Genomic DNA, 20173 nt, shown 5'->3' with positions numbered 1-20173 from the left:
CTTGGTGAGGGCACCTTTCCGAAGAAAGTGCCAGATTCTGAGCCTACACGTGACTCTTCCTGGCAACTCTGCCTCGTAAGCACACTGAGTCCCACGTTACGGGCTGAGCTGTGTCCCCCCAAAACTCACAGCTTGAATCCCTGACCCCCATGACCTCAGAATGTGACTATATTTGGGGAGGGTCCTATAAGGCAGTGATTAAGCTAGTGGGCCCTAAGCCAATATGACTGGTAGCCTCACAAGAAGGGGACGTTTAGGGGCGCCTGGGTGGCTCAGTCAGTTGAGCGTCCGACTTGGGCTCGGGTCATGGTCTCGCGGTTTGTGAGTTCGAGCCCCGCGTTGGGCTCTGTGCTAACAAACAGCTCAGAGCCTGGAGGCTGCTTCAGATTCTGTGTGTGTGTGTGTGTGTGTGTGTGTCTCCCCCTCCCCTCCTCATGCTCTGTCTCTCTCTGTCTCTCAAAAATAAATGTTAAAAAAAAAAGAGGGGACATTTGGATGGAGACACACAGAAGAGATGCCATGTGGAGACACAGGGAGGAGATGACCATCCACTGGCCGAGGAGAGCAGCCTCAGAAGCCAGCAACCCTGCTGGCCCCTTGGTCTTGGGTCCCCGGCCTTCAGAATCGTGAGAAAATAGATCTCTGTTTACGCCTCCCGGCCAGTGCTGTCTTACAGCATCACCAGTGCACTAATCGGCCTGATGTCACCCAATAAGCTGTTTTGAAACGTGAGCAGGTGGCGGAAATGGCAGCCCACGGCAGACCGGGAGCCCATCGGCTGGAGCTATGCAGTCCTCCAGCCCCTCGGTTCTTGCCCCTAGTTTATTCCGGAAGGCCCTCTGGGTCCTCCCCGGTGAGCCTCTTTAGTTTGGCCAGCGTGTCCCTGAATCCCACCCTGGGGGTACACGGCCACCTTCTACCATGCGCCGAGAGCAAGGCACTGGGCTCAGCACCTACGCGTGTTCCTTATTCAGTCCTCAAGCTCCAGGGCATGCGGATCGTTACCGTGCCCACTTTACAGATGAGAAGGCAGAGGCCTGGCGACCTTACATAGCTCGTCTGAGATCACACAGCGAGGGAGGGAGTGGCAAGGCAGGACTTAAACCCAAGCTGACCCTTCTGTTAGAATATAATGCTCCCTCTGGGGGACCCGAACTTGACTCCGGGCCGCGGTGTGTGCAGGACCCCAGGTGCATCTTGCTCACTCAGTCCTCCTTGTGCTGTGACGGCTCCAGCCACGTGCCACGGGCTCCGACACGCATGCGTTCCCCACCAACAGCGGACACTGGTTGAGGACCCGCCCTGATGGATGGCACGCTAAGCGTGGTCACCTCGGGCGCCCCCTCACAGCTTCCGCCCCACAAGGCTGACGCTCTAATGACCCTAAGCACCTCGACTCTATGGGTGCGAACGCTGAGGCTCAGAGTGGTGAAGTCACTGTTTAAAACATGTACGGGGAGGAGGCGGCTGACCCAGAATAGCAGCCTCAGCCCCCTCCCAGCACACTCCCCTGTGACATTGTCCCACTCGTGGTCATCTCATGTTCCCCCATCAGCCATCTCCTGACTCATGAGACTCCATGCAATGTTTTATTTAATTCTTGCAAGAACGTTATGAACCAGATGTTGTTTCTCTCCCACTTTCAGAACCAGTAACTGGAGCACACAGAACGCGATTGCCTTCTCTAGGCCAGTGGTACGGGGGGGTCAGTGGAAGTCCAGCTGGGCGCCGGACCCTACTCCGGCATCCCAGGTATGGGGTGACCAGCACCAGGCAGAGGGGACCTGCTGTCTCCCTTATCCTAGGCTCTGTGTTCTTAGTGGTGCAGCCCACGGGAGCTCTGACGTCTGAGAGGCCTCGTGACCAAGCTTACTCAGACCATCTTGCTGACGTCAAACGTCCAAAGGGCAGCGGAATCTCACTGCTAGCGGGCTAGGGGACCAGGACGCTGTAGCGTGGTCACCGGCACCATGGCGTCTATCGACACTGGGCTGGCGTCACCAGAAACTCATGTTTCCTAAACCTTATCAGTTCCTTTTTCTCTCGTGCACTCTGACCCTTCCCCCCAAAACAGGAAACTCAAACATTCAACACCAGGGTCATGGCTGCTTCTCAGGCAGATTCAGGCTTCAAATCGGGACAGAACCAGAGTCAGGGTCGCAGCTCCAAGCCTCACCCTCCAGGACTGCCCCGAATGACACTCCGGGGGCGGGGGGGGGGGGGGATGTCCCTAGGGGTCCCTCCTAGGGTCTTCCAAGGACAGTGCTGTTCATTTCCTCATGCGTGGGTGAACGGGAGTCAGGCTCCGCCCTTTCCCCCCGCTCCTGCTCGGGCTCTCTCCCACTCTCAGAGACCCCGCATCACTGACCCTCACCCACCGCCTGCCTCACGCCTCCCCACCCACCCCTGTTCAAGCGGCACCCGCTGAACACCGCCCAGCACACCTCCTGTCACTGTGTCCTCTCAACACAGTAGTCGATCGATACTTGCTTCTCTGTTTCCGCCCTTCCCACTACGATGCAACTCCTTCTGTTTTACGCACCGCTCCGTCCCACCCAGAGCAGTGCACCCCAACACAAGCCCTTTGTGAGTATTTCTCAGAGAACCGAAGCAGCACAACTGTGCCTCATCTCCCGTGGCGGGGGGGGGGAGGCGGGTGACCTGGGGATGTGGGGAGGATACGGTGAGGCCAGGTAGGAACCAGGGGGACCCCTGCTTATTCACAGAGCCAAGAACCAGACAGGACAGCCCTGCGGGGGCAGACCTGAGCCCGCCACGGAGGAGAGGAGTAAAGGGCCTGGCAACTCCGGGGACAGGGGGTTTCTAACGGGGCAGTTTTCAGGGCAGACAGTCAAGGGCGTCAGAACTCACCGCATTTTGAGGGACAAACACGTTAAGATACAAGCAATCCTCGCTGACTCCGGGAGACGTGGGTGTCCTGGTGCCTGGCTGCCAGCAGCTGGCCCTGGGGATACAGACTCTGTGACTTCCAGGTAAACGGCCGAGGGCACAGGCCTCATCTTCCCTACTTGCCCACTGTCGGCCAGAACCCACTGCCCCGGCCAAACGCCCGCTGGGCCACCGGCTCTGCAGCACTTGGGCGGCTTCGGGCGACGGGCAAAGGGAGTGGCGGCACGTGAGAGGAACAGCAGGACCCCCCCCCCCCCACTCTCTCTGCCGCCGTGGGCTGGGGACCGGCCCGCCAGCCAGCCATGGGAGACAAGGGACACAGGGCTGGGCCAGCTGCCTCAGGGCAGGGCTGCAGGAAGGGAGAGCGGAGAATTGTGCTCTTTCCCAGGTGAACACACGCTGGTTCGGAAAATGGCAAAATCTCCAGTGTGGCAACCGTTTAAAGCGGTGTGTGCGTGGGAGGCGGTAAGGGAAACCGACGCGGTGGATGAGGCAGGAAGTTAGGATTTGACCTTTTTTTTTTTTTTTTTCCTTTTTCTAAAAACTCCTTTGAAGGCTGTTCCTATTGGGAGGGAGAGCCCTTTTAAATGTTTTTCATTAGCTCATGTGCTTTTTTTTCCCCTCTCTGCTGTATTTCTCAGCCCCAGCGAGTCAGCTATGGCCAGGGGGCTGAGTTCCAACTATTTGCAGACTAGGGCCAGCGATGTGCGTATCACACACACCCGCAGGCACGGCCCATAGGAATCGTCCGTGAGGACCCTTCCGAAGCCTCTCTTTCCTGGAGGCAAAGTCCAGGAATGTGCGTGAAGAAGGGGGGTGCCCGTTGCCTGGGTCCCCGAATCACCGCATGGGGCAGAACACAACGGCCGCTCCATCACCAAATTCACTTTACGGGAACAAGATAATGCTATCCGGAGGGTTTATCTGTTAGCGTACCTAAGGCTGCCTTAACACACTTCCCCGCCCCCGTTCACTACTCAAACCGGAACGCAAGGCTCTGTTACCGAATCTCGCTCTGGAGGACCCGGACAGGAGAGGAGTTCTCTGCGCATTCACCAAAATGTATTCCACCAGATTCTCACCGTGGCTGGGTGGCATCCCAGGACCCTGTCCAGTTCAAGGGCTCCGGTGCCCGGAAGCGGCTCTCGGCCAGGGGCGGGGAGGCATACGGAACTCCCAGGAACTGATCCACCTGCTTCCATGACGTGCCCACCTGGACGGCCCGGGACCTGCCCAGCAGCTGGCCGTGGGGGGTGATGGTCACAGAAGGTGCAGGTGTCCCAGAGCTGAGCAGAGGGTTGCCTGTCGGGAGGACAGTTGGGGGGGCGGGGAGGGAAGGAGACGACAGTGAGTGCTGCATTCAGACAAAACACTGCTTTCGCAAGGTAAAAATGTGGGTAGTTCGCTCAGACCCCAACAGCCTGAGTCCAGTCAGGTTACTTTCCAATGTGAAAAAAAAAAATTAATAGCAAGTACAGCTGATGTTCATGAGACACTGAATGTCTGCAGCTCACAGCACCAATTCCCTCTCTACGTGCGCTGCCTCGCTGATTCTCCCCACTGGAGGCCAGGCAGAGCTTAACCCTGGATTCGAGCCCTTCCTCGGCTCGCAGGGGCCAGACGTGAGCTATCATCCAGGATTACTTGGATTTTTAAAAAGAACAGAGGGATACAGAACGTGCAAGGTCTGGAGTCAGGCCCCACCATCGAACACGTCAATTATTTCCGGGGCGAAATGTGTGGCTTACTCATACGAACAGGGATGAACAGAGCATCTGATTTCTTCAGTTACTCTCGGGCAGATTTGGCCACCAGAGAAGTTTGCTACAAATTCACACAGCCACAGAAAAATTGTTTTAGAACTTCAGGATTGCAGAAATGACGCCGAGGCACCGTGGGTCCTTATTTGCATTTCACTCCTAAGAAAACAGATTTAGGGGCCTAGGGTAGGTAGCTGCCAGGACATCAAGGTGTGGCATTCAAAGGGTTTCTGGCCCCCGACTGTGGCCACTGCCGGTTCACATGGGTCCAGGGCCAGCTCGGGGGCCCCTCTCCAGGCCACTGCCCTGGCCTGCAACACCCTCTCTCCCTTCCTGCGTTCCCCAGGTCCATCTGGCCCATCAGGTCAAAGTTAGCGTCATCTGCCAGGCTGCCCCACCTCCAGCACCTTCCACCCCCTCCTTGTAATGCTCACCCCCCTCTCTGCAGTCCTCGCTTATCCCCTCCACCACATCTTCTGGCATCCATTGATGGAGTCAGTCAACTTTTGTTGGGACCCTGGCTCAGGGCCAAATACCATCATCTGGGACTTGGAACAGGCCTGTGTCTGATTCCCCACAGGGCTTCGGGCCTTGCACAAAGGAAATGCTAAATGCTGGTGAAGAGATCTTCTATTTCTGTCACTGCGTGTGTGTGTGTGTGTGTGTGTGTGTGTGTGTGTGTGTGTGTGCACGTGTGCGCGGGGCGGGGAGAGAGAAATTTCTTATTATTTCCAGCAGGTGTGTTTGCTTTGCTCAGCTCCACTGTTGGCTGATTGAGAAAAGTTTTGCTGCTTGCTCTGCGGATCAGTCTCCACATACTGTTCCCATGAGGACAGGAGAGGAAGTAGACAGACAGGACAGATGTTTACCCCTTCCTCACGAGTGGGGCGTAATGCAGAGGTTCAACTGGAGGTGACTTTGTCCCCAGGGGGCATTTGACAATATCCGGAGACATTTTTGGTTGTCCTAAGGGTCTGTGAGAGATGCCAGCTGCTGACATCTAGTGAGTAGAGGTCAAGGACGCTGCTAAACATACTGCAATTTGTAGGACCGCCCCCAGGGCAAAGAACAGTCTGGCCCCGGAAGTCCATGGTGCGAGGGTTGAGAAGCCCTGGGATGGCGTGTGTTCAGGACTTTCAGGCCACCGAGGAACATCGTGAGGAGGAACCAGTGGATGGTCCGAGGAGGCAGGCAGACTTGGGCTTGATGTGATGCACCAGCTACTTGGGGAAAACTTCCTAATTCTTCTGACCCTCTATCTCCCCCTGCACAAGAGGAGTGGTAGCCGCCCCTACAATACATAGATGTTGGGAATAAATAACATGATGTCTGTGGTGCTCCAAGCCCAGTGCCTGCAAGTGGCAGGGGCTCCACAGGTGTGTGAATGAATGAATCGAAGGAAGAGAGGGAGGAATGAAGGGTAGGAGGGAGTAGGAGAGAGAAAAAGGAAAAGAGAGAGAGGAAGGGAGGGAGGGAGAGAGGGAGGGAAGGAGGGAGGGAGGGAGGGAGGGAGGGAGGGAGGAAGGAAGGAAGGAAGGAAGGAAGGAAGGAAGGAAGGAGGGAAAGGAAGGAGGGAGGAAGGAAGGAAGGACGGGAGGGAGGGAGGAAACCATGAGTGAAAGTTTGTTTAAAAACACTGCGGTCCTAGTAAGAACTCAATGGAAACTCAGGATGGAAGCAAATGGTCACACGTTTTAACCTGGTTCTCAGCCCACAGCTCCTTCTCGCAAGACCTGCTTCAGCTGTAAATCGCAGGATCTCGGGCAAGCACTCAGGACTGAGGGTGGTAAAGCACCAGAACCTTCAGACTCCATCCCTTTCCTTTGCAGGAAAATAGCCACATTTCATGAACGTGGCATCTCTGAAGGAGGAGCAAAGACAGAAAATATAAGAGCTAAAGACTGTTGAGGGCACGCAAGCCTGCTTTCTCACGGACACTGGTATTCAACCCTCCCTCCAGACGCTGCCCAACGAATCCCAGACGGAATGAGCCCCAACATGGGGAAAACGTTAGATGTGCAGTTCTCTCTTTTGAAATGGTTTGCAGAAAATGATGGACTCTTTCTAGAAGAGTCACATATTTAGGCCACATGACTACTTAGCTTAAGAAAACGATCAGTAGCCGTACGTGTGCACGAGGTGCCAGCGATGCCTGTGCCGAAACACACGGGCAGGCGTCTTCAGCTGGAGGTGAGCTCTGCACACTGAATTTGCATTGCACAGAATTAACAGGGAAGCAGTTTCATTTGTTTTCCAGAAGCTAAACCTCAAAGCTAGGCATCTCTCCTCAGCAGGATTACCGTGCAGATTAGCTACACTATGGGTGAGATAGACTACTGCAATCTGACCTGACTAAATAGTATAAATGTCTATGTAGGTGAGGAGACTTGAGACTAGAGGCCCAAGACCACAGCATATGGCAATCAAAGCCCTCCCAGGCCTGGAAAGCACCCCCAAGGTCTAAAGGCTGAGGGAGGGGAGGGGACAGAGGGAGAGGATATCACTGGATCAAGACAGGCCTGGGAACCACCAGTGCTCTAGGGCAGGGTGGGGCCAAATGCAGCTGGTGCCTGGTTTTGTAAATAAAGTTTTATTGGCACACAACCACACCCATTGATTTACGTATTTTCTGTGGCTGCTCTTCCGCTAAAGTGGCAGAGTTGAGTAGTTGGAACAGACGCGTAGAGCCTAAAATATTTATCTGGCCCTTTACGGAGAAAGTTTGCCCGTCTCTGCTCTAGAAGATAAGATGGCAGAAAAAGGCAACATTAAAAAACAAAAGTTATTAATTCCATCCCATAAGCAGGTCTAATGGGGGAGGTGCTTCCCCCAGATCCCCAGCTCCCACGAACCCTGTTAAAGGGTTCTTAGATGTTTCAGTTAGTGATGGATTTCTAGGTTGCTCTCCCCCTGCTGGCTTCATCCCTGTATCCCCAGCACCAGCACGACGTCGGATACGTAACAGCACCTCACTGGATGCTTTTAAATGAAACTGAGCCACGAAAAGCTGCCCTCTCCATGGTGACTATGATTCGGTAGTGAGGCGAGGTGGTTTAGGGCGAGCAGATTGTATCTAGAGATAGGAAACCTGGTTCCAAGTTCCCATTCTGTCACAGCTAGCTGTGTGAAATGGGAGAAGTGGATTCGCTGGGCCAGAGTCTCTTGATCACTAAGATGGGATGAAAGCCTTATCTTGCTATCTCAGGATTGGTGTGAGGACCAGCTGCGATAAGGCACGGGACAGAAGTGTCTGAACTATAAAATGATCATAAATAGTAGCCCATTTGATTACTTTGCTACGAAACTCAAAGGCCAGTGGCTTCCATATCTCGGATAAATGAACAAAGGCGGCACAGAGAAGTTCTAGCTTAGAAACAGGGTTTCCAAAAAACAAACAACCCAGTGACGAAATGGGCAGAAGACATGAATAGGCACTTTTCCAAAGAAGACATCCGGATGGCCAACAGACACATGAACAGATGCTCAACGTCGCTCCTCATCAGGGAAATACAAGTCAAAAGCATGAGGAGATCCCACCTCACACCTGTCAGAATGGCTAAATTAACAATGCAAGAAACAACAGGTGTTGTTGATGAGGACGAGGAGAAAGGGGACCCCTCTTGCACTGGTGGTGGGAATGCAAACTGGTGCAGCCGCTCTGGAGAACAGTATGGGGGTTCCTCAAAAAATTAAAAATAGAATTACCCTATGACCCAGCAACTGCATCGCTACGTATTTATCCAAAGGATACAAAAATGTTGATTCGAAAGGGCACATGCACCCCAGTGTTTATAGCAGCATTATCGGCCATCGCCAGACTGTGGAGAAAGCCCAAATGTCCATCGACTGATGAATGGGTAAAAAAGATGTGGCATATATACGCAATGGAATATTACACAGCTATCAAAAAAATGAAATCTTGCCATTTGCAATGATGTGGATGGAGCTAGAATGTATTATGCTGAGCAAAATAAGTAACTCAGAGAAAGACAAATGTCATATAAACTCATTCACATGTGGAATTTAATAAACAAAACAGATGAACATATGGGAAGGGGGAAGGAAGAGAAGAGACGGAAACAAACCACAACAGACTCTTAACAATAGAGAACAAATTCAGGGTAGATAGAGGGAGGTGGGTGGGGGTAGGCCAGATGGGTAATGGGTACTGGGAGGGCACTTGTTATGATGACCTCTGGGTGTTATATGTAAGTGCCGAATCACTGAATTCTACTTCTGAAACCAATGTTGCACTGTATGTTAACTAACTACAATAGGATAAAATAAAATATAATATAATAAAATAAAATAACCATAATTGTATATGTGTGTGTGTATGTATGTACGTATGTATGTATATATACATCCAGGGTTTTCATCTTCCTTCAGTCCATCCCAAATGAATGCCATCTTTCCCAGGATAACTTTGGCCAATTTTTCCTTAAGAACCTCAAAAGCCACTGCCCACAAGTCACCACATGCTTGGACGATCCCTCCCAGCTATATCCAGGCCCTCAGAAAATAGCCACAAAGACACAGGCTGGGACTTACTCAGCTTCCGGTAAATGTGGGTGGCCTCTTCACGGAGCAGAAGCCGGCAGTTCTGGGCCTGCAGGCTATGTGTGCAGATCTGAGTATCAGCATAGAATACACACCTCACAGCACCAGGTCGGGTCTGCAGAGTGGTGACGAGGCAGGCCTGGTGACGGGAACATTCTACGGAATAAGAGAAGAGTGAGGCTTGGGCCTCAGAGATAGCACCTCGGCCATTCTTCTGTTCGATCAGGCATCCAATCGTGCATCCGGGAACCCATACATCATCTATTCATCCATCAGTCCACCCATTCATCCAGTCGTGTATCTATGAATCCATGCACCTGTCAGTCTATCCATCTAATCATGTATGCTTCCATCCATCCACCCATCCATCCATCCATCCATCCATCCATCCATCCATCCATCCATCCATCCATCTGTCCACCCATGCATCCGTGCAACCATCTATCCATGCCTCCATCCATCCATCCATCCATTCATCCATCTATCTACCCATGCATCCATGCAACCATCTGTCCATCCATCCATCCATCCATCCATCCATCCATACATACATACATATAATCACTTACTTATTCATTTGAACATCTACTATACCTCCCTGATACTGTGCCAGGGGCTGGAAATAGAATTGTGGTGGGGATGGGGGGTAGAACCCAACTCTTCTATAGATCTATCTTCCACACAAAAATCAGGTTTGGGGTTGTTTATTTAATTCACAAATGTGCTCCTGTCATTCCCTTGTTTGAAGCAACTCCCTGGCTCCCCACCGGCTTTGGGATTAAGTCATACCAGACAAAGCTCTCCATGCTCCAGCCCTTGTCTTCCTCTTCAGCCTTATCTCCCTGTCCAGCTCCCCCATCATACCCACAATTTTCCACCAGGGATTATGTCATTTTCCATGTGCACCAGGTCCTGAACTAGATAATTCAAATTATTCATGGCATTAAAGATTTTCAGTCCTAAGAACAGCTGTGAAAATGGTGTTGACTCATTTACTTGGGCAAGCTGTGAACTGTCTAAGGGCCTCATTCACAGCCCAGTCTGTGCTATGGCAGCACACAGAATTGTGCAGTGCACAACCTGTACATCTATACACGGCCCTTTCTGTAAGATGTGCGTATTTCTATCCAACCCTGTCAGTGAGGGGATTCATGGAATCAAAGAATTGGAGGAGTATGAATGTTATTCAACCTCAGACTCTTGCAGAAGAGAGAGTCTTTGTAGAACATTTTTATCACATGGTTATCTAGCTTTTGTTTCCATACCAGTGACCAGAAACCCTCTAAAAGAAGTATGTGTCTGTGGACAGCTTTGCCTATTGGAAGCTTCTTTATTTTGTATTGAAAAATATCTCTTGAAATTTGAGTTTTCCCCATAGGTCTTAGCTTTGCCCTGTGAGCCTGGCCAGGACAAGTACATTTCTTCCTTGCCATGATGGCCCATCTATAATCTGAGGACAGCTATCCCGGCTTCTGCTCATCTCCTTTGTCTCCGACTAGCCTCCTAGATCCTTCCTCTCATCATCTTCTGACCTGGCTCAACGTTGTTCTCTTTCTGGCCAGCTTACTCCCTTGGAGACCTTGACTATGGTCTGCCCTGCAGGAGGATAGGGGTACTGTAGAAGAGGGTGCACCCAGAGTCTGTCCCCAGGTTCATCCCTTCCTGCCCAGCATGCCAGGCCATCATGGGGTCTCCCACGTGCTTCTGAGGTCAGGACGTTGGCAGTGCTGTGTGAGGCCCCATCCCAATCAACCACCCTACCTTGGAGGGAGGGAGGGGTGGGAAACTCCCCTTACCCAACAGACAGAAGTCTCTGGCATCAGAGAAGTCCCTGGTGGCGGCAGTGCTAACGTGGGCAACATCAAAGTTCCTGATGGACAGGTCAACAACTGCTGCGGAGAGGGCCAGGGACTGCCAGGAGCCCAGAGCGACTAGGAGGGAGAGCAGGGGACGTTAGTCACACGCAGCTTTCCATGTTGTGATGAGAAAGACAACGGGGTGCCACCTGGCACCCCGAAGAAGCAGCCCCAGGGCAACTTCCCTGCGGCCTCCATTCTCCTGTGACCCCGTCCCTTGATCCATGTTTCCATCTACAGTGACTTAGTACAAGTTTTTAGGAGCCAAGTTCTATGCCCAAGTCTACGGATACGAAGATAAAACAAGGACAACAAACCATGGCTGTTTCTATTAAGAAGCTCCCAGTAGAGCGCGGGAGAAGTAAAACAGAGAAGGCCAGCATCGTAACGCAGGTGTCACGACTCAACAATCAGAACGAAGCTACGTAACAATGACAATAGCGGATGTAGGGCTTCCCAGACACGGTGTCACTTAATCCTCCCCAAGCCCTCGAATGGAGCCAAGACCACTGCCTTCATAACGGACGCTGTGGCGTGCAGCCCGGGCCACCTTTCAGGACCCAGCCTCTCATCTCCCCAGTGCTGGGAAGCTGGTGTCTGGGGGCTCTTAGCCGCGTCCCCTCCAGGAACTGCCTGTGATCTAGGCGAGCCACCGCCCCTCGCAGGGTCAGCCTGTGTCCCCAAACTAGTCCGTGTGGGTGCGCACAGGCCCAACCCCCTGCCCCAAGATGGGATGACTCTGCAGGGCCGGGGTTTGGTCAGCACAGAAGCCCTATGTCTCCCACTGCCCCCTCGCTTCCTTACAGGGGCCACGAGCCCTGCGCACAAAACATCCTGCATGCAAATCTCCATCACTGAGTTTGTTTCCTGGAAATCAGCAGCTAAAACATCCTCTTTAAAGATGAAGGAAATGAGATGCAGAGACGTTAACTGGGCTCGCCCCAGAGAGTTCCATTCTTCAGGGGTGGGGCGAGAGCGAAACCCGGGCTTTGCATGCACACAGCCCATGCCCTCCGCGGCTCCAGGGCGCTGCCTCCCGCCATCTGTACATCTGTCACACCAGCAGGGAGGGACTCAGGTGCAGCTGTCAGACATATGGCTTGGCACGGGCGAAGAGACCTGACAGAGCAACCAGTGTCCCTGTGAGGACAGAGGTGACCCTGAACGGGGACCTGAAGCTTCCACTATGAGGGAGGACTGTGGGTCAAGGTGGATGAATGCATTTTTCTGTCCACGAAGAGCACTAAAATGGGCAAAACACTGCCTCCCAACCCAGCCCTCCGTGATCGCTGGGAGCGCTAACTCTAGCATTCTCCAGATCTGTTTGGGGGTGCATCACTGATGGTTAATGGAGAAAAATCTATGTGTTCATTTACTTTTCCTTCCTGTCTCTGGTTTCGTTGTCAGAAGACCACAGTGGCTCTATCCCTATAGTAACTACTTGTGACCATTTATCTCACTTGTGCTAGCAGAAGAGCACGGCCACCTTAGGTGTAGCAATTTACAGTTTGCAAAGTGCTGTCACTTATCAGCTAAGTGCTTTAAGTGTGTGAACCCAGTGTCTCAGTTTTCCCATCTGCAAGATGTCATTGCGTCCGATTCCCACGGAGCTCCGCCTGAGTGGTGGGGTAGGGACTCCAAGGCCTCCTTCACAAATGAGGAGTCAGAAAAAGAAAGGCTATGTGACTTTCTAAGTTGAACTTGACCAAGCCAGACACAGAACCAGCCCTCTTGGCTCTCGGCCAACACTCTTTCCACCCCCTCCAAGCTTCCTAAGTAGCTGAGCACCTTTCCTGGAAAATTGTCCCCAGGTATGAAAAGGTCTTTCTCTCGGACAGTACCACGCTCTTAGCTATATAAGGAAGCCTGTCATTTTTATCTCGAATCTGCCTCTGACGCCCAGAGCGCTAAAATTAGAATGGTGAAACAACCTAGACCACACCTTTTTCTTCTTAATAAAAAGAAAAAAAGAAAAGAAAAAAGAGAGTAGAAGGGTTTATCCAAAGAAGTCATCAAATAATGATACGAGACTTCCGACGGACTCAGCCGGAGAAGGCGAACCCCCTCCTGGAGCTGTGGGGCCGTCCTCAGAATCCAGAGCTACGTCTTTCTGACCTTGGGACCCAGCTTCTCTGCCGCAGACCCCGGGATCTCATTTTCTTACACGTCCTCCACGCGTTACTATTTTCATGGTCACTACAAGTGGCGTTTTTGCAACATGACCAAACTGAGCTGCATATTTTTAGGCGGTGAGGACACTGCAATTTCACAGAAGACTTATGATGGGGTTGCAGGACCATCCTGCCAATTACGGGCTTAAAATGGAAGCCTTGGCCGCACTCCGTGTTTAGCTTGATGTCTGGGGGAAAGCGCTTAGAATTGAAGGGTAAATTTCATCTCTAAAGTGAGAGTCCGCTCATCCGTCGCCACCCCAGGGCCTGGAGCCAAGTCGCTGCCACACCCTCGTCCTGTCCCCTTCCCCCCAGCTGGCGGGGACCCCAGGACGGGCGGCTGCTGTTGTGCAGAACCCAGCATCTGGGGCTCATGCATCTCATGCAAATTCCGAGAACAAGTTCTTTGTGTGTGTAAACCTACGATAAAGCCTGGAAGCTGGGGGGATCTTGGAAGCATTTGGGGGGGGAGTTTACCACCAGACCCACCCAAAGGGTGTTATATGTGGCATATTGATGAGTTTCCTTCCCCCCAACTTCTGTTTCAAATATATTTTATACACTGCAATGCCAGCATCGCCTTTAAAAAAAAAAAATCTCCCCTTGAATGTGAAATGCCACGTGTATCATATATTAAGTACTTACATATAAATGAATTTTGTCTGCTGGGTAACCTTTTCTTTTATTCATCTGTTTGTAAATTCTAGCCCTGCCCTCATGCTGCTTTAAGCATTTTATCACCAAAGCCTTCCCTGATTACTTTCTCTTTAAAAAATATTTCTTGGGGTGGCTCTGTTGGGCATCCGACTTCAGCTCAGGTCGTGATCTCGCAGTTTGTGGGTTCAAGCCCGTGTTGGGCTCTGTGCTGCCAGCTCAGAGCCTGGAGCCTGCTTTGGATTCTGTGTCTCCCTCTCTCTCTGCTTCTCCCCTGCTCACACTCTGACTCTCTCTCTCTCAAAAATAAACATTAAAAATAAGAAGAAGAAAAAAATTTTAAAAATATATTTCTTGGCTATTTTTGGCTACTCATTCTACCAGATGAAATTCAAAGCCATTATATTAAGTTTCAAGAAAGCTCTTTTGGGATATTAATTGGAACGTCCTTCAAATTAAAAACGAACTTGGGAAGATTTTAGATTGTATTATGTTTAGGGTTTGATTTCATTAAGAATGGAAGGGAACGTTTGCCCCATTATATTTTTAAAACAGTTACTGTTGGCGTAAAGGAAAGCCCTTTATTTGTGTGTGTTTATTTTCTGACAGGATCCTGAACTCCTTCAATGTAACTCGAAGACATGGTTGAAGGGCAGGCTCTCGTCCACGTGGCTACTTTGGAAATGGGGCCCAAACTGGATTGCAGATGTAGCAGTGACCTGCCTCCGGGGGTCTCTGGTTGAGCAGTCCTCTGCGGTAACCAGTTGAGTTCTAGATTTGTCCATTTATTCAACAACCACTCGGCGGCCTCCTCCTACATTCCAGGTACAAGACCTGATAGCAAAAAGGTAGAGCCCGGAAAAATGGGCTAATTAGCTAAAAAGTTTAGGATCCTTTCTACTTTCCATCAGTAATTCTCAAACTTTGGTGAATATAAAGAACTTGGTACAAATTCCACAGCCCAGGTGCTGTCCCCACGTCAACAAGCCTTCGCCTCTGTGCTCCTTACTAGTTTTCCAGGTGAGTCTGACACACAACCAAGTTGTGAAAATTGCCTTCCTCAGTTTCTGAAATATTCCTTTTTTTTTTTTTTTTTTTTTTTTTTTTTTTTTTTTGGCCATAACTGATGGTGAAACTGCTTAGGCTGGTGAAAAGAGACAGTTCTGGGATCCAATCTCACTCACCCTGATGCTGTGTGTCCCTGGGCAAGTTCCTTAACCACTCTGAGAAACTCCATTCTTTAAAAAACCTCATGTCTTTGTCTTAAACATTGCCCTTTCTCTGAATCTCTAATAAACACAAGGCCTTCAAGTGAATGGCATGTGACCACTAACATCCTGCTGTAAGTGTGCTCATCAGCCTCTTTGCTTGGAGCCCTTCTGAGTCGGCCTCAAGATACTAGTCCCTTCCCCCAGAGCAGAGGAAGGGAAGTGGGCAGGGGAAAAGACAGAGGTTGGCTCCCCTAGAATGACCGCCCAGCCTGGTAAGAACGGATGCCTCCTGGGGTACCCAGGGCTTGGCTGCCCCACAGCCCCATGGGCGTGCGCTCTAGCTGTGCTAGATTCCGCTGCCCCCAGGGAAACTCCCCAGGAGCCACTACCGGGAAGGGGAGAGTACAGGGGGGTGATGAGCCTGCCCCTGAAACTGCCCAAAGCCAGACGATGAGTGAACACGTCAAGCAGCTGTAAGGAACGGTGGGCTCTGAGCGCAGGTCATGAATGAGACCTACGTGGTGAAGCTTCCGGGTTCCCTGAGTTTATCCCAGATCCCCATCCAACAGCTCCGTGAATTTGGGCAGCCCACGCCTTCTCTCCGAGCCTTTGTTTCCTCCTCGGCAAACCGGGGACACCCTGAAAACCTCCTCCTAGAGCGGTAGTCAGAAATGAGCCGGGGGGTAGGTGGCCCCCCGCCCCCCACCACGCAGGTGCAGGGGGCGGAGCTTAGTGAACGCCGCCAATCGCATCACCTCTGAGGCGTTTCGGTCTGTTTTCTCAAAAACTATGAACGGCTGAGCCACACCCAAGTATGGGGGGTGAGGGGGAAGTTCCTTAAGGCGTATAGGAGCCCAAAGCACTGCCAGTGACATCCTGGCCTCTTTCCAATCCCTGCTCCCTCTTGCCCCACCCCAGCCTGGTCCCTGGGCACCTGGCTTCCTGCCCATCCATCCCTCATTCTCTGCCCTCTGGCCGGGTGACTCCTCCGACTGGTCATAGGCACAGTAGAACCAGCCAGCGTGCCTGCCTGCACTGGGCCTCAGTTTCCACAGCAGATCCGCTGCTGAATACAGCAGCAAGGTTTTATGAGCTCAGCACAACCCAAAACGAAACCCTCACTCAGCCCTCCATGCTGGTGTTTACCCCCACGTGGTGTTCTTGTTCCTCGGGAAATCCCCGCCACCATGCCCCCCCCCCCCGGACATCCTACGGTCCTATGGCCTCACCTTACCCTGTCCCTTCTGCCTGCTCGGCCCCTCTGGGAACAATTCCTCCTTTCCCACCCAGATTCCGCCTACTGACACCTCCCTATGGCCACTCTTGCCCCTCTCCAGCCACCACCGTCGCGCTGCAGCCAGGGCACCCCCCCCCCCCCATCTGACAGCACTCGCTGCCCACCGTCCTCGGGGAAACAGGCAAAGCCGTGGTCGGCAGGGCACGCTCACTGCGGAGTCCAGCTGCACGACACCCCCCACCTTCGCAGGGGGCGCCTGGGTGCTCCCCACTCTCGCCCACGCACCAAACGCGTCAGATAGGGACACGGAGCCACAGGGAGGAAAGGTCACAGGGGACTCTCCAAGGTCACAGGGGAATGCTCAGGAGCTGTGCGGCTTCGCCTCTGCCTCACGATAGCCTGGGACCTCCTCAGTGGGGTAGCGACCCACAGATCAGCCCTCCTCGCCAGCAGCACGTGCATTCTACCCCCGTTTTACAGAAGAGAAAAGTGAGTCCCAGAGAGGGCCGATGATGTGCTCCAGGCCCCACAGCTAAGAGGTGCCGGCTCAGCCTTTGAGCCTTGGTCAGCTCTGTGGCCTGGCATTCTACCGCACGCCTCGGAGTTGTTGACGTGGGTGGGGGCAGAGCGGAGGGAGGGCGGAGGGCAGAAAGCAGCAGGTGGCCGGGCGGACCCCTCCGTGACTCTGGGGCAGCACGGGCTGCAACCTCGACATAGGTCGGCCTCCGGGAATATCCAGCTACTTCTGCTCCCTTCTGGAAAACACTGTATTCCCTTCAAATGTAGACTCAGTGAAAACAAAATCACGAGACTCCAGTATATTTGCCATGTTCAAATATATGGAAAATCATGGTTAGTCCTGTTCTGTTTTTCTTCCCTCTCTCCCCTTCCTGCCTTCCTGTATTCCTTCCTACCTTTCTTTCCCGATACCAGTTAAAGGAGGAAATGCTTGATTTTGATTTCAAGGCTTAGAGGGTTTTTTCAACCATTAAAAATAGCTTTACCCTAGCCACACACACACACGCACACACACGCACACACGCGCACACACACACACGCCTGCAAACCTATGCTACTATAGAAGGTACGGGTCAGTTGTTGGCTGGCCGGGTAACCGGGTGTCAGTTCCTGCTCTGGCCCTCCTTATTCTCGTTTGAAAACTGCGGGCGCGGGGCGCCTGGGTGGCGCAGTCGGTTAAGCGTCCGACTTCAGCCAGGTCACGATCTCGCGGTCTGTGAGTTCGAGCCCCGCGTCGGGCTCTGGGCTGATGGCTCAGAGCCTGGAGCCTGTTTCTGATGCTGTGTCTCCCTCTCTCTCTGCCCCTCGCCCGTTCATGCTCTGTCTCTCTCTGTCCCAAAAATAAATAAACGTTGAAAAAAAAAAAAAAAAAAAAAAAAAAAAAAAAAAAAAAAAAGAAAACTGCGGGCGTGCTCGCCAGCGTTTCCGAAGCACATCAAAGTGCAGACATATCAGACCAGTAGCAAATACTCACTTCTCCCAACATTCAAATAATCACAGACCCATTTTGTCAATGAAAAGATCTAAAAAAAATAATAATAATAATGACTGCAAGCTCTATAGCATCTGAAAACACACAGGATTCGCTCTATTTCTCTCGCACTCAGAACCAAAAAGAATTCCCATCAGCCCCTCGGCACTTATCAAAGTGATGGGCGCTGAATACGGAGAAAGCCTGAGGAAGGCTGGAGGCGGTTTCTATGCCCAGGCCGGCTGGCTGGGGTAAAACATCCAAGTTGGAAGCCTTTTGAGCAGGAAGAGTATTTCAGGCACCAGGAAGCCACCACGACCTTGAACGGGAGCAGGCCGTAACCGACCGTCTGATCCGGCTTTCACAGCTACACAGCCACAGGCGCTGTCTGCTGAGACGATCCCCCTACGCGCAGTCATTATGGGACAGGACTAACAGTCAGACATCCTGATTTCTCACCAGACGCTGTCTTTCAAATGAGAACCACATCATACTGGGCTGTTTTTGCCCTTGCTAGCCCTCAGAAAAAAAACCAGATGTTCTTTTGATTACAGAGAGACAGTGGGGGAGATAGAGAGAAAGAGAAAGAGAGATCCGTGTTATCGTGTGATGGGTTGAAAGATACAAATAGGACCTGAGGTGCCTGTGGGTCTGGCATTTCTTCAGGGAGAAACAGCAGACCCCGCCAGGCCTCTTTTGCAACGCAGAACGCCAGAAAAATACCTAGAGACATGTTTACTTCTGTTCAGCCTCGAAATCGCCATTTATGAGCTCTCCAGGCAGCCACAGCTTTGTCTTTCCCTTTGCATCTCCAGAGCTTAGCCGAGGGATGACAGTGAGTCCTGTGGGTTGGAACGTGTTCCCTCAAGAGTCATACTTTGAAATCCTAACCCCCAGTCATTCGTAATATGACCCTATTTGGAGATAGGGTCTTTGCCGAGGTAATCGAGTTAAAATGAGACCATGAGAATGGCCCCTAATCCAGAATGACTGGTGTCCTCATAGAAAGGGGACATTCGGACACAGCGTGGCACATTCGGGGAAGGCGATGTGAAGACACAGGGAGAAGACGGCCGTCTACAAGCCTAGGAGATGGTTCTGGAACAGAGCCAACGCTTGTGGCTCTCTGAAGGAACCAGCCCTGCCCACACCTTGATCTTGGACTCCAGCCTCCAGAGCTGTGAGAGAACAAATTCCCCTTGTTTCAGACCCAGTCTGCAGCATTTTGCTGCGGCAACCCTAACGGATTAATCCGGCGGGTGAATACTCAGTAGAAACATCCTTTCCTTGATTCACAGTCTCCTGTGCCTCACTGTTGTGCCCGGACATGGAAAAGCCAGTCCCGATGATAAGACTTACCATGTAAAGTAATACAATTACAGTGGCCAATATTAATATTAAGAATTTCCTATTTACTAGACACACCGCAATGTGCTATATGTGTTGTTTTGTTTAATACGCACACGACTGTAAACATGGCTTTGCGGTCACCTCTGCTCAGAGAGGTGGCACTGCATGCTCTTTTAAGTTTATTTATTTATTTTGAGACAGAGAGCGTGCGAGCAGGGGAGGGGCAGGGAGAGAGGGAGAGAGAGAATCCCAAGCAGGCTCCCCGCTGTCAGCACAGAGCCCAATGAGGGGCTCGATCCCACAAACTGTGAGATCGTGACCTGAGCTGAAACCAAGAGTTAGATGCTTAACTGACTGAGCCACCCAAGTGCCCCTGGCATTGCATGCTTTAAAGAGGGATCATTCCGGAAGCATTCTGGCTGGCTGAATCTTGGCTCTGCCTACCGCCAGCTCTGACTTTGCATAAATTACACTCTAAGTTTCAAACGTTATCTTGTTTTAATCTATGAACTGGAATAGTCATGTCACCTGTGTCCTAGGGCAGAGCTTCCCATATGTTAAGGGCCACAGTCTGCTACTGATCCTTCTAGCCTCCCTGGGGGGCAGGGGTGGAGGCAGCTAGGGCAGGTCCTCTCACCTGGCTATCTGAATGCAGACGTCATCATCCCCAGTGTGGGTCATGGCATGAAAACGTCAGTGTCCAGTCACCCTCTGGACACAGGGTGAGGGCCGAATGGATTAATCCCTGCAAAAGGCTTGGTGCATAATAAGCGCTCAACAACATTTATTAAAGACTTGACGCCCTTTGTCTCAGCCTCCAAAGCCAGAACTCTTCCTTCTAGGCCGTGTTGCTCAATGCACAAGGGCATATATGCTTGTGAAATAGGGCGTTGTAGGGGTGCCTGGGTGGCTCAGTTGGTTGAGTGTCTGCCTCTAGGTTTCAGCTCAGGTCATGATCCCAGGGTCATGGGATCG

General features: G+C 51.8%; 1 protein-coding gene across 4 annotated transcripts in view; it reads right to left on the bottom strand.

Annotated features, from left to right (window-relative positions):
* The window catches only part of TG (thyroglobulin), a 259920-nt gene that overhangs the window by 113741 nt on the left and 126006 nt on the right, over positions 1-20173 (bottom strand). For all 4 annotated transcript variants that reach the window (XM_045049597.1, XM_045049596.1, XM_045049595.1 and 1 more), the window contains 4 exons: positions 11027-11161; positions 9222-9386; positions 3993-4212; positions 2872-2965 (listed from right to left, as the gene is read on the bottom strand). In XM_045049597.1, coding sequence (XP_044905532.1) covers positions 2872-2965; positions 3993-4212; positions 9222-9386; positions 11027-11161 — 614 coding nt within the window. The remainder of the gene's footprint in view (positions 1-2871; positions 2966-3992; positions 4213-9221; positions 9387-11026; positions 11162-20173) is intronic.

This window comes from Felis catus, chromosome F2 (assembly GCF_018350175.1).
Source record: "Felis catus isolate Fca126 chromosome F2, F.catus_Fca126_mat1.0, whole genome shotgun sequence".
In the NCBI taxonomy this organism is placed as follows: Eukaryota; Metazoa; Chordata; class Mammalia; order Carnivora; family Felidae; genus Felis; species Felis catus.
This window is presented reverse-complemented; position numbering and strand designations above follow the sequence as displayed.